Source organism: Megalobrama amblycephala, linkage group LG10 (genome assembly GCF_018812025.1).
Source record: "Megalobrama amblycephala isolate DHTTF-2021 linkage group LG10, ASM1881202v1, whole genome shotgun sequence".
Taxonomy (NCBI): domain Eukaryota; kingdom Metazoa; phylum Chordata; class Actinopteri; order Cypriniformes; family Xenocyprididae; genus Megalobrama; species Megalobrama amblycephala.
Window position 1 is genome coordinate 14,670,688 of NC_063053.1, and position 14,583 is coordinate 14,685,270.

Genomic DNA, 14,583 nt, shown 5'->3' on the forward strand with positions numbered 1-14,583 from the left:
TTTGAATGCAAACATAAATGAGTTTCTTTCACATTCCCATAGCTTTTATTTGTAGTTGATTAAGCATTAAATTATCTTAAATTATGAAGAGTCTTGTGAATTTGTCTTTTATTAATATTAAAAGCATTTATGTACATTTATTATCCACTGTTTTGCAGAAAGTCCTGGATACTCCACAATGTGTGAGGTGTTAATTGTTCATACCAGTGAGGCCAGCGAATGGGCCGAGTATCTACAGCAAATCTTGGCCACATCATGTAACTTTCTGGAGGGCTCCGTCATTCTGTGTGATGTGAATGAACAGATTTGGCTGAAAAATCACGAGCTGTTTGGCTCCAGCAAGTGCATCATACTTTTGCTCACTACTGCGTTCTTGGACATGCAGCATGAACCAGACGTGCAGGACACTTTCCGGGATCTTCTTCAGCCTCCTCACAAAGTTGTTGCCTTTTTGTGTGGTATATCAGAAAGGCAGGTGTCAGCGGACTATTTTGAACACTGGGAACATTGGAGAAAGCTCAATTCAGAAGATGAACCATCAGTATATGTGTCTGCTGTCCTCGAGTGCATTGATGATGGTACGTATTCTTTGTACTGTATGCTCTGGCAGTATATGTCTCATTCAGCATAAGAACATATGAATACTTGTACTTTTGTTCACCTCTAACAACAACAACAACAGCAAAAGAATGCACATGAATAAAATTTTAAGGATTATGTGTTGTATTCAGCTATTTACAGTTGTCAACATTTGAAGTGGATCAAAAAAGTTCATCAAAGTTGTCCTAAGAAGAAGGTTTTGATCCACTTCAATTGTTGACTACTGTATTTTAAAAAATACTAATTTATATTTGTATATTTACATATTATTTATTTATATTTTAATATCTTTATTTTTTTCTAATAAATGTATATTTTATTATGATCCTCCATGCAAAATCATACTTAGAGAGGTTGGCCTAAATTAACGTTTAGTCTGTGATCAGTATGGAAGCTTGTTTCCGCCACAGAATAAAAAATAGTTTATCTGACAATTCGGACTAACTCGCGATTGCGAGATATAAACACTCGTAATTGCGCGAAAAAAAGCATGAATTATAAGATAAATCTCAATTAGCTTTTTTAAAATTCCGTTGCCGAAACAAGCTTCCGTAGATCTAACATTTTTATTTTATTTTATTTTATTTGCATGGCGGTTCATAATTAATTTGACTAAACATGAAGAGGTTGATCTGAAGGAAAGTTTAATATATAATTTTTCATCCTAGGATCCGTTAATGAACATCATTGCCAGAATCCATATGAAATTGAACTTGAAGAACGCATGGATGAGTTCACAATATCTGAAATTCCTGAGACTGTAACTTTACCCGATGAGACGGAACAGCATCAGATGAACGGGGGTGATGTTTGTCCCTTTGAGCAGACATGTTCAAATGCCACTGAGCCACAAGATGACCAAACCTGCCTCACCATCCAACCAGACAGAATACTATGTGGGGTAAGTACATGGCACATGATGCATGCAGAGCCTAAATATAAGCCTTTTTCTAAGAATACTTAGTTGTTAATGTCAGCACGTAGCTTACATGGTTTGAGATCACACTTTTTTCCACTTTCAATCGAGAAAGGAAGTGCCAAGTGGGCCCTGTCTAAGAAGCTTGATTTAGATAATTTAAGCCATTCTTAGTTCAGTGACATGATGAAATAAGTATGATGTAGCAGTCATGAGTGATAATATGACACAAACTACAGCTGCCCATGCCGTTCTTTTTAAATCGCATATTATTTTCCAGTGAATGAAGTTGTCTTTGAAGCCTACAAAGTTCGTTCCTGGTGTTTTTAGTAATCACTTAAATATTTAGTTTAAATCAATCAATTTGATTATGTGAGAACACAATGAATCAAATTATGCCTAATTTAATTTAATTTAATGGCTGAAGAGACATTTTTATACAGTATGCCTAATGGAGTGGACATTTCGACATTTTAGTGTATTTATGGCTTGATAGAAATAGTGTAGTTTTGTTCATATTTTTAAAACTATGTTTTGACTCACAATCCTCTACATTGTAAACTGTTGTTACTTTTAAAAAATTGTGAAATCCAAGTAGTTTACATCGTTAACTATAGTTTCAGCATTTCATTCAAAAGCATTTGCTGACATTTGCGAAATTCTGATCATCAGATTGTGTTACACTGTCATTTACTGTATTAACGTGGTCTCATGACTTTCTCACCATTTGTTTGTTCCCATAAAGAATCGTGTGAATATTTATATAATCATGGTGAAGAAATTTGTGGATGAGGGCAGCCTGGAGGTGGAGTTTCACTCTCAGCACTCGACACCGCAGCGGATGCCTGGGACTCTTGTAAACGAGTGTATTGTTACTGTACAGTCACCTGGTAAGACAAAAGCACAGAAAGAGGAACTTTTCATATCAGTTCCTCCATGCTTTTTCACTTTCAGCTGAATTTACATATTGTTTCCTGGTAATGTGCTCATTTATTATAAGAGAAGCTTTGTCTTTGAGGCAAAAGTTGTTTTTTAACCATTTTTTTTTTCTCTTAGAAATGCCAGCTGGGAAAGTCTCATTGACTCTTTATAATAATGAGTCTGTGGTCTGTTCAACAACAGTAACATATTTCACAGAAATGGAGGAAATTTGCAGGTATCTAGAGAAAGCAACGGATCCAATGCAGTTCATGTGTCAGGTAATGATGGAACTGAAAATCAATCAGTTAAAACAGAAAAAAGGTGTTATACCAAAAAAGAGATCATGTAAACTGAAATGACTTGTGAATGAATGTGATAATAGAGTTAAGTCATGTCATGTTTATATCTGTAGTGCTTTTCACAATATGTATCATTTCAAAGTATCATCATAAACATGTATATCTCATATATATATAATTATATATAAAAAGGATATGTATTGTCAAAAGTGCTATACAAATAAGCACGTCTTCACTTGATATTTTTAATCCTTTTATGATACATTATGGTATTATGAAAGATGCAATATGTCTCTCTCTCATTATTCCTTATATGACCTTCTAAGTCATAGGGCTGGAGCCTATCCCAGTTTCCTAGGCTAGAGGCAGGGGAAATATATTACATTATTTAATATATGAAATATTAAAATTTGTAGTAATTTAAAAAATATCAAATATATATGACAGTGTTTCAGCCCCGCAAGTGGCCTGATATCGCACAGATGCCTGAATGGCAGCCCACAAGCCTGAACTCAGTAATGCAAGATGCTTTATGTAACTTGTTGATCAGTCAATAAGATACTGTGAGGAGCAGTAAACATTTTAATTCAACATAAACATTTCATTTTCATTCACAAATTGTAAACATGCAGGCTATAATGTTTGCCTTTTTTAAAAGTGTAGTTACAGAAAAGGACCTTTCATTTACAGACTAATATTGAGCTGATTTTTTTATTTTATTTTATTCAATTTTCAGGCATTTGACATCACATCAGAGGTGCCCGAGTCACTGGATAATTTGCTTGCGGACTCTCTGGAAGAACACATGCCTCTAAATGGATTACAAGTATTTGGAATTAGTCAAATTGCAGATAACACAGATGCAAGTACGTGGTTTCATTCAAAAGTACTTGCTTGTGACATAGTTTATAAAAGTCTAGCTTATGATTAATATCTTTTATGGTGGTAGATAACATAACACCAAGTGGTGTGGATGGTTAATTTTCTCAAAGACAGGAAACATTGACATTCTATTGAACAACAATAAGAAGAGATCTCTTTGTTTTCAGATCACCGTGATGTGGAACTCCCAACACTGCTTCACTTCTCGGCCAAATATGGCTTAAAAAAATTAACGTCTTTGTTAATGCGGTGCCCCGGAGCCATGCAGGCCTACAGTGTGATGAACAAAGATGGGGATTATCCTAACAAACTGGCCGAGAAGAGTGGCTTCTCTGATTTAAGACAGTTCATGGATGAATATGTTGTGAGTTCATTGCGTAAATGTTCTTGATGATTTTTGCAACTGAGTGTAGTGAATAGAGCCAGCCATCATTTCCTGAAATGCTGTGGGCACACATAGATTTATTAATACATGTGAAACTAAATATGATATGGGCAGTTTCATTGTGCAGAACATTGGTAATGCAAATGCAATGATGTTATTTAGGCTCTGTTAATGATCAGCGCACATTTGTACAGCAGTATTTCTTATTGCCTTCATTTCAGTACAGCAGTGGTGCTAGTTATTTCTGTAAACATTCTTTATTTCATAAAACCAAACAGGAGACGGTAGATTTAGTGAAGATCCACATGGAGGAATCTCAGAACAACCCTGGCAATGAAGATATCTATGAGGATATGTTGACAGCTTCCCAAAATTTCATCACAAATTTCGACAATGAGGACATTTACGAGTCTATGATGAAACTAAATCCTGAAATAGGTTAGTATATGGCATTTTCTTTAAAAACTCTGAATTCTTAATGAATGAAGTAGAAGCATTTCTATTATTTTTTAGTGGTATATTTTTTTACTATGGCTAACCTATACATTTTATGAAAATTAGGTTACAAATGTAAACATTAAAGGGATAGTTCACCCAAAAATGAAAATTCTGTCATCATTTACTCATGCTCATCTCCAAACCTGTTTGAATTTCTTTTTATCTGTTAAACACTAAATAAGATATTTTGAAGAATGTTGGTAACCAGACGGTTGACAGATGGAAGTCAATGGCTACCGTCAACTGTTTGGTTACCAACATTCTTCAAAATATCTTATTTTGTGTTCAACAGAAGAAAACTCATACAGGTTTGGATATGAGGGTGAGTAAATGATGACAGAATTTTCATTTTGGGTTGAACTATCCCTTTAAAAGACATGTTTTATTGCCCTATTGCCAGATATGTTTTGTAAAATATGTATACAAAATCTATGTTTCTACAGATGATGACTTGGAAAGTGATTTGGAGGTCTCTAGCACGGAGACAATGCTGAGAAAGTTTTTTGAAGGTACATCAATGAGAAACGATGGGCATAAAATAACAGTTATTTGTGTGACTTTTGACTAATGTGGCTTTTGTCACTTTTTTTTCCCTATGTGATAACAACACCCTTCAGCTGTCTGTCTTTACGTCTGAAAACATATTATTTGGAAATATCACCAAACGTACAACATTTTTGTAAAGGCTTGCAATGTTATCCTCATATTTGCAATGCAACACACATGGAAATAGATAAATTAGCTAAGCCCGCTTATCTTATTCTGCTAGTATGTATATTTGAACCTGCGATCTCTGCTACAGGATGTAGCATGTTTGCATACTGTGAAAACAGAGCAGCTTGTTAATATATGGTGTTTATAAAAACGTAAGCTAGTATACAAGCGTTGTATATTTTGCAGTTGTCAAATAATATGAACTCTCATGGTTTTCGTTTAGCACAACCTGACAAGCGTTTACAACCCTTGCAACATGATTCAACCAATGGTGGATTCCCTGACATGGATGATGAAGACTATCATGACATGGGCATTAATGCGGAAATCTATGGTGATGTAGAAGAGGAGGACCCGTATAACCCGTGCTGCCCTGAGCAAATTTATGACACAGTAGAGGAACATTCCAGCCCTGAAGTGATCAACCGCCCACCTGCACCGATTCCACGACCAGCCAACCTGCCAGAGCCTGAAGAGAACACAACCTACATTTCCAAAGGTGTGAACCAAAAGTTATGAACATTCTTCAAAATATCTTCTTTTGTGTTCAGCAGAAGAAACAAATGCATACATACAGGTTTGGAATGCATAAGGATGACGCAGTTTTCATTTTTGAGTGAACTATACCTTTAACGCATATCTTAACAGTCCCATTAGAACGTCAGTTTAATTTGACCTGTTTTACAGTGTTTTGTCTCAAGGAACCTGTATACTCACTCAGCCAACGGCCAGAAAGGGATTCCTCTTTAGGTACAGAGTGACAGTGTCTTTCTTTAGCCTAATTGCGAACCATTGGTATATATGTACAGAATATGGATACATTAAATTGAAATTATTGCCATTCTCAAATTATCCATTCTTACAGCACCTGTACGGCTGGTGAGAGACAGAAACATGAGCAGTCACCATGACCCCTTTGCAGGCATGAAGACACCTGGACAGAGGCAGCTCATCTCTCTGCAGGAGAGGGTGAAGGTGGGAGAGCTGACTGTGGAAGAGGCAGTGCAGGAGTTCAAGGCTTGGCAGTTTGATCAAGATAAAAGATGGCGCTCTCTCCGCTTTCAGCAAGTAAGTTCCGCCATGATAATTGTCAGAACTGAATGTTAACAAATGAAATTAGCATCTCTGAGGATTCTGTAACCACCTCTCCATTTACTTCAAGGAAAATTTACAGAGATTAAGAGACAGCATCACCCGACGCTGTAGAGGCAAAGGGAATGCTGGTAAGGAAACACCTTTCATTCCACGATATACTTACAAGTGGTTAAAATGGCATGCTATTAGAGTGTACAAGAAAAGTTTCAGTAGTCGTTAAAACTAATGATCTGTGGAAAGTGTAAAAGAGTTTCACGCCCCATCAGTCCAATGTTGTATGAAAGTCACTGATAATAATAATGCAAATAATACTGCAAAAGAGAGAATTTATTTGTTCATTAATTTTGTTATATTTAAATATATTTTATAAATTAAATCTATTTTAAATATAAATATATTTTATAAATAAAATATTTTTGTTTCTGGCACATGAAAAATAATACATTTATGGTGGGGCCATTTAAAGGTATTGTTACATTTTATGACATTTAGCATGAAACAACTTTTTTTTTTTTCTTCTTCTTTTTTTTTCATTAGAGCTTATGATTACAGCACCAATGCAAACAAACGTTCAGTGGGGTTCTCAAATGAACGTGAATTGCTCAGTGTACGAACCCACACCTCGTTCGATTGCCCAACCCCCTCCTGTTAGTAGACCGCTGCAGAGAGGAAGCTGGCAGACAGGAAGCACCTCCAGCACTTCTAGTATGTAAAAAAAAAAATAACTTCTTTAATCTCATGCAATAACATCTTCTGAAAAAAATACTGACTGAAATAGATTAACCCTGCTCCACAGCTCTTTCAAAACATTTATTTTGGTAGGATGTTTTTTTTTTTTTTTTTGTAGAAAGTTTTAAAAGGTGCTCAAAGGTTCCATGGTACTACCATGTTTTTTGGACATGTACCATCAGTGCAATGGTATTTTTAAAAATGTGTTGGAGTGTGATACCATGGTACATTAATTTCAGTACCATAGTGTATATATGAAAATGTTATTGTATTACCATCTCAAAAGTTCATTGTGCTAAGGAAATGCCAAAGTACGTTTTTGGGAAATGTTAGCTTCTTAAAACTTAAACAGTCTTTTTGGGGTGAGCCCACCCCACTGAACTGAAGTAGTCATTGAACTATGTTTACTAGTATGGTGTGTTTCAACAATGAAATTGTAAATGTTTGACTTGTGCAGGTAGTAGCAGTCACAGATTGAGCATTCAGAGCACTGTCAGCAACAGCAGTGGGATGGATGGTGAATGTGAGGTCAGTTTTCTTCCTTTAATCATTTATTAATTTGCATTATAATGATAGTTTGATGCTTTGCAAGTACATGTCAACTTATTTTACTAACCCCAAACCAATGTTCCCTCTAATTTTTTTTCTCGCTGAGCAAAACTTTTCTCTGTTGAGCGCACATTTTGGCCACCTGAGCAAAAACATACTTTATATCAGACTTGTACAATGAACGTAAACACACACACACAAAAAATGGTTTTATCATGCAACTGTAACATCTAACTTTAATGTGCCGTTTCTATTTTATTTGATCCTTGATGTAACTTAGTGATTTATTAAATAATATGTTTGAAAACAAGCAGTTCAGTCACTAAATTAAGCACATTTTAGGTTACTTGAGATTTTTTCACATTGCTGTATTAACTGTACCAGTCTTTACCAAGAAAATCTATTAAAAAATAATTTCTGTCCTCCTGCAGGACAGTTCAATTCTTTATAATATAATATGAGCAGTTACAATGGTTTGGGGCAACCATAATGTGTTTTGTTGTTGAGTGTTTTGTACAGTCAATTATGAGCAACAGACAGTGTTAAACCATCAAAATTACATGTTTATTGCTAATGAATTTCTCAGATTTGATATATCAGGAGGTTAAGATTTTTCGAGGCAAAGAGCCCTAAACAATCCCCTTGTGAGATCAATTTTTTTAATAAATATACAGTATTATCAGTTTAAATGTTTCCATTTGTTTTAATATATTACATAGTGAAAACAAACTGAAGCATTTAAACTGATAGCTAAATATTTTTAAAGAAAAGTGAACGTTAACACTTTTATAGTTATCTAAACATCCCTGAAACCCACAGCACCACCACACACAAAAATCTGTTTAAACGGAGGTATATCACTGATGTATTTTCAGTTTGCAAGTTACACCTGTGGTGGGTGTGTGATTGTAAATGTCTCAGAGTTTTGTTAGCATTCTGTGCCCATCATCCGTTATTTCCACCACTTTTCATTAAAACATGACGTTTAATTTCACATGTCTTCTCGTTTCGCGTTGCCCCTCTAGGTATTTAGTCCGCAAACTTACCGCGACTGATTTGGCTCAGGGCCAGCCAGCTCACACGAGCTCAATCGTTCTCTTTCTATGAAACCTGTAAACCGCATTCACCGGTTCCAACTCTATAGCGACAATAACTCTGTAGCGGTTGTCCAGAGCACTGCAACTATTTCTCATTTAAACTACTACAATCATTTTCATGTCGGAAATCACGTGACGCAGGGTAAAGTTAGTTCCGCTATGCGTCTACGGCTATTAGATTGATATGCTCTTTTCTCAAATATCGCTTCTTACCTTTTCTGTTTTGTCTGTTTTCCAAGTCGTTTTTGTATAATCTACAAAGAAATTATTTTCTACTGGTTTGTAGCTTGTACGGCCGCTCAGACCGTTGCTCGAATTTACCGGCAGGTGGATTTATATTACCAGCTGTCATACAGTAAAGGCTACGCAGCTCATTCAGCAATTTCCCCGATCGTATTAAGTACCACGAACATTATTTATATAATTTATTCATAAAAAAAAAAAAAAAACTCCCAATATATACTTTAATGGGGCATGTAAAATCGAGATACATAATATTGAAAAAAAAAAAAAAAAACTCCCAATATATACTTTAATGGGGGATATAAAATATACATAATATTGTCGTGAGTTTAATGTTTTAAAAAATATATAGCATGTAATCTCATATGGCATCACATCCCACATTCAAGCATATGTTATAACTAATCCTGATCGATTAAAATGATTAAACTAAGACATAATTAATTTCCAACACCACACTGTACAACTATCAGTCTTTGCATTAATGTTGCAATAATACTGCGCATAATACACACTTTAAGATGATGACGACAGGAAAATGAGTGAGAGACTGAAGTGTTTATATCCAGAAATATCAGGGTGCGAGCGGTCCAAGATCAGAGGATCTTGCATGATAAGGGAGCTTCCAGCTGATAATTTCCCCAGCACGTCGCTAAAAGCACTCTATACATCCCAATGTGCATACTATACTATACTATACTTACTATTACACATAGACTACTATTTAGGATGGATAGTATGCACTTTGAGACGCAGGCACTGTCTTTACAGCACATGGAGTGCGATAATGCACAGCCGCACCAAACAGACACGGAGAATATAACAAGTTTAACCGCCATCACTTCAAATTATTTATTAAATTTAGCTCTTAATGAGAGCTCTGTAGTCTCACCAATAATTCACCAAGAACGTTCAAACATTTTCATGACATTTAATTCGTAAAACGACTTTGATTCCCGAGCTGGTTCTGATCGAGGCTATCTATCTATCACTGTAACCGGAAAAACTTTTACACTGCGTGGATCGTTCCGGAAGCCCCAAACAGTCTACTAATACTCAGCTAATACTCTAATGAGAGTTAGTCGACATGTAAATGCAACGTTACTTATAGTCAACAGACTGTCTAAAGGGAACCATCAAAATAAATTGTAACCAAGATTTCTATTTCAAATAAATGCTGCTCTTTTTATAACTTTCTATTCATCAAAGAATCTTGAAAACAGTGTCACGGTTTCTACAAAAATATTAAGCAGAACGACTGTTTTCAACATTGATATTAAGAAGAAATGTGACCCTGGACCACAAAACCAGTCATATAGGTCAATTTTTTTTAAATTGAGATTTATACATCATCTGAAAGGTGAATAAATAAGCTTTCCGTTGATGTATGGTTTGTTAGGATAGGACCAAGATACAACTATGTGAAAATCTTGAATCTGAGGATGTGAAAAAATCAAAATGTTGAGAAAATTGTCTTTAAAATTGTCCAAATGAAGTCCTTAGCAATGTATATCTACTCACAAAAATAATTTACAGTAGAAAATTTACAAAATATCCTCATGGAACATGATCTTTACTTAATATTCTAATGATTTTTGGCATAAAAGAAAAATCGAAAATTTTGACCCATACAATGATTTGTTGGCTGTTGCTCCAAATTTGCTCCCGACTTATGACTGGTTTTGTGGTCCAGGGTCACAAATGTTTCTTGAGCACCAAAATCAGAATATTACAATGATTTACGAAGCATAATGTGACACTGAGACTGCCGGAATAAATTACATTTTAAGAAATACAAGAAAATTATTTTAAACTGTTGTGATATTACTGTTTTAACTGTATTTTTGATCAAATAAATGCAGCTTTGGTGAGCTAGAAACTTCTTTCACAAAAATGAAAAAAAATTACAGACCTCAAACTTTTGAATTGTAATACATTGTAATGTTAAAATGTCCTGGTTTAAAATTAAAAAAGTGTTTAGATTGTGTAGTAGAGATTTTGCATAAGAATATTTTATTTAAATGAAAATAATAGAACCATGTAAGAAATTATTACACCTTAATTTTTTTTTTAATGTTCATATGTCTTTACTTTCATGATTAAGGAGCCTCCGGACATTCCGCTTCCTCCACGGCCTCTCCGGCCTGTAGTGAACACTCCACCAGTACTCCCTCCACCCCGGATCCCACCACGTGTAACGGAGAGGTACGTGTTTAAAATGCCTTCCACAATACCAGGTAAAACCGACTGCGTTTTGATCAGAAAAGACAGGCGTGAGACAGGGATGTTTTCTATCACAGATCTATTGTGAAATACATTTGAAACTCTAAGTAAAAAATAAATTTAACACAGAGTTATTTTACACAGCGAGACTGGAAGGTGCACAGAGAGAACATGTACATATTAGGTTTGTGGCTTCAGCTAGTTTTATTTTCGAAAAGTTTCACTGCAAAAATGTACCAGATGACTGGATAAAAGTTTGTAGGTGAAGCAAAGGTGGTTCATGTATGAAACTCTACGCCTCCCCATGTGACAAACCACAGCATCAATCGCAAAACTCTCTTAACCACAGTGCCGGAGTTTGTGAAGCTTAACTTTCCATCAGTAATGTTATCATATGTAGAAGTTTGTATCAACCTTTAAATCTTGTAAAGATGGGAGTGTGGGTTTAGAATGCACTACTTCTTCACCAGCTAGTATACACAAACACCAGATCGTGTCAGAGAGAGGCTGAAGAACATCTGCACTCTGACGTGGGCTTCACATATCCTCTGCTAATTCTCAACTTATGGGCACTATGTTAAATTTGGAAAAAAATTAGAGAGGTGTGCACATCCGACCCAAATTAAGAACTAGATTTGCATTTTTCTGGAACAAAATGCCAGTGTTTGCAAATCAGCAAACATTCATACAAAAACATTTTCGGTTTCATGTCATTTTTTTAATTTCCACTTAATTTCAGCTGTCAGCACATAGTCATTGCGCAATTTAAGGCAGCTATAAATGGTGAAATATACAGTATGCATTTTTCATGAGCATTAAACAAATCTTACAGACATCAAACAGTAGTGTGGAACAGTTTAGACTTTACTGTTTAATATCAAGGGTTTGTAGTTTAGGAAAAAATAAAATGTTTAAGCAGTATCAATACAATGATGCCTTACAAACACTGTAAAAACACTTTTGGTGCAATAGCATGAGTATGTAGATATTTAGTTTAACAGCTCTAAGCATTTCCCTAGCTGGTTTGTTTCGGAGCTCAGTGTGAAAATTATTCATTTTAAATTGAACCTGCTCTCTTTTAGGAATTCAGAGGTACTAAATGAGCGATATGTAGCGAGTCCATCCCGTCCTGTTTCTCAGGCGCAAAGGCCCATTCCACCTCCACCTATACCGAGACGGACATGGTGATGGTCTGCTTCAACGTGGCTGGCTTTCATTCTGTTTGACTGTGCACTTTTCTTGTTGAGCCTTTGAGATCTATAAATCTCTTCAAGATGGAGCAAAAGATATTGGCTGTGTCTGAAACGGAAGACAGCTGCTAAGCAGTCCTGTCAGTCAGTGATCTTACAGAGGTTTGTATGAAGGCATCTCTTAAGGAAGATGGTTTGCCATTTAGCCTATATTATTTTTACCAACTTCTAAATCTGCACAGAATTGTGCAGCATATGCTGCAGAAATAAATCTATGCTCAAACTATCCAGGTAGCACACTGAATAATATCTAAACATCAGATTCAGAAGTCTTGAAGCTATCTTACCTTTCATTTACTGCCTGTGAATACAGTAATTTTAAGTTCCTGTCACAGCTAATGGATCAGTAATCCTGCATTCTTTGCATTTGAATTGATCTAGACTCAACTTGCTGTGCAATCTATCACCTTAATTTATAGGTTTTTAATATAAAATCTTCAGCTGAAGATATGAAATGTTAGAAGGGTCTTCTGAGTGCCATTAGTTATAGCAAATAACAAGCTCAAGAACTTCCCTACTTTTTTAATTAGAACTTTTTTTTCTATTTAAAACTGCAATATAGTTTGTGTTGGCTGTGATCCGTGCACATGAGATTTAAAGTAGCATATTTTTCTGTATTTTCAAAATATTTATTCACTTTTCACTGCTGGCTATAATGTATATCACCCAAAGAGAAGCAGAAAAATGGAAACAGTGTATTTAAGTGTGAATGCACAGTGTGAAGAAGGCAGAGATGTGTTTTGTATATGTGTGTTTATATGTGTGACAATATTGATTAAAGTCGCAATGAAACGGAAGTAACGAAACATATTTTCTTGCATATTAAATTATTATTGTGGTGTACAGTAATGTAATGGGTTATTGAAAAAGAAAAAATGTAGGGTGGGAGATTTGCACTTAAACGTGGAGGCAGATGAGTGTGCGCTTGCATATACTACATTCACGCCATGTCACAATTATTGGAATTACAAGATGACAACCCATGATGTTCTACTTGGAGCTGGCAACATCAATAGCAATATGAATCTGCAGTGGTCATGTGGTACAAAGTCGGAGCTCTCCGAAAATTCAGAGTTTACAAGTTGTAATTACGAGTTCTACAAGGATATGAATGCTTTTTACAAGTTGGAAACTCATAATTGGTAATTACAAATATGCCATGAATGTGGTTGTTGAAGAGGAACACGGTGTTGAAGAAGATTAAATGTAGGATTTAATATATATGTATGTATGTGTGTGTGTGTGTGTGTGTGTATATATATATATATATATATATATATATATATATATATATATATATATGCCTGGAGTGGAGAATGAATGAACTTAAACTTTTAAAAGTTTAAGTTCATAAAAAGATTGATATAACAAAAAATAAAAATAATAATAAATAAATGTTGATAATACTGTAGATCAGAGGTTAGCACCTCAGGCCATCAAGGTCCTCTTTCCTGCAGTTTAGCTCCAACCCTAATCAAACACACCTGAATAAAGTTATAGGCAGGTGAGTTTGATCAGGGTTGGAGTTAAACGCTACAGGAAAGTGGACCTCGAGGACCAGAGTTAAGAACCCCTGCTAGCTCCATATACAAGGTTCCATTGGTAAACACTGGCCTCTAGCGGAGGTGTTTGGCAAGTGCACATATTACCTGCTGAGAGTAAGTATTTAGGGAGTAACGATTCACTCGTTTTTTCGATACATTGATAAATCCTGACGATGATTTCGGTCAATAATCGATTTAAAATGCTAAGGATCGAAAGAATAGCGATTCTAAGTTTTAAAATAAGCATTAAATTACTATGCGCAAATTAATGGAGATGTTGTATGGCGTCGTTCGCGCCATCACAGCTCCTTCACAGATATGCGCTGTACTCTACCGCCTTTCTTTCTTTCTTTCTTTCTTTCTTTCTTTCTTTCTTTCTTTCTTTCTTTCTTTCTTTCTTTCTTTCTTTCTTTCTTTCTTTCTTTTTAATCGTACTCCGTCGTAGCTCACACATTTTTTGAGCAGCTAACGTAATGTTTAATCTCTCCTCAGGACGACCACTGGATCAAACCATTGATAAAGTTGATAAATTAACTTACTGCGTGTCTACTACTGCCGAAATGAGACGTCAACGTTACTTTCTAAGAGATAAAATAATTTATTTTATAATTTATTTTTTACATTTATTTAAAATTAAA

General features: G+C 35.3%; 1 protein-coding gene across 5 annotated transcripts in view; it reads left to right on the forward strand.

Annotated features, from left to right (window-relative positions):
• Nucleotides 1-13,198, forward strand: part of pik3ap1 (phosphoinositide-3-kinase adaptor protein 1) — a 19,054-nt gene extending 5,856 nt beyond the window's left edge. For 4 of the 5 annotated variants that reach the window (XM_048204763.1, XM_048204765.1, XM_048204766.1 and 1 more), the window contains exons 2-17: nt 159-578; nt 1,269-1,501; nt 2,262-2,406; nt 2,573-2,715; nt 3,473-3,602; nt 3,786-3,982; nt 4,282-4,441; nt 4,945-5,010; nt 5,439-5,714; nt 5,903-5,965; nt 6,081-6,283; nt 6,378-6,438; nt 6,848-7,015; nt 7,497-7,567; nt 11,033-11,133; nt 12,234-13,198. In XM_048204763.1, coding sequence (XP_048060720.1) covers nt 159-578; nt 1,269-1,501; nt 2,262-2,406; nt 2,573-2,715; nt 3,473-3,602; nt 3,786-3,982; nt 4,282-4,441; nt 4,945-5,010; nt 5,439-5,714; nt 5,903-5,965; nt 6,081-6,283; nt 6,378-6,438; nt 6,848-7,015; nt 7,497-7,567; nt 11,033-11,133; nt 12,234-12,339 — 2,543 coding nt within the window. In that variant the 3' untranslated portion in view covers nt 12,340-13,198. The remainder of the gene's footprint in view (nt 1-158; nt 579-1,268; nt 1,502-2,261; nt 2,407-2,572; nt 2,716-3,472; nt 3,603-3,785; nt 3,983-4,281; nt 4,442-4,944; nt 5,011-5,438; nt 5,715-5,902; nt 5,966-6,080; nt 6,284-6,377; nt 6,439-6,847; nt 7,016-7,496; nt 7,568-11,032; nt 11,134-12,233) is intronic. The other variant, XM_048204767.1, reaches the window with a different exon arrangement.
• The last annotated feature ends 1,385 nt before the right edge of the window (nt 13,199-14,583 follow it).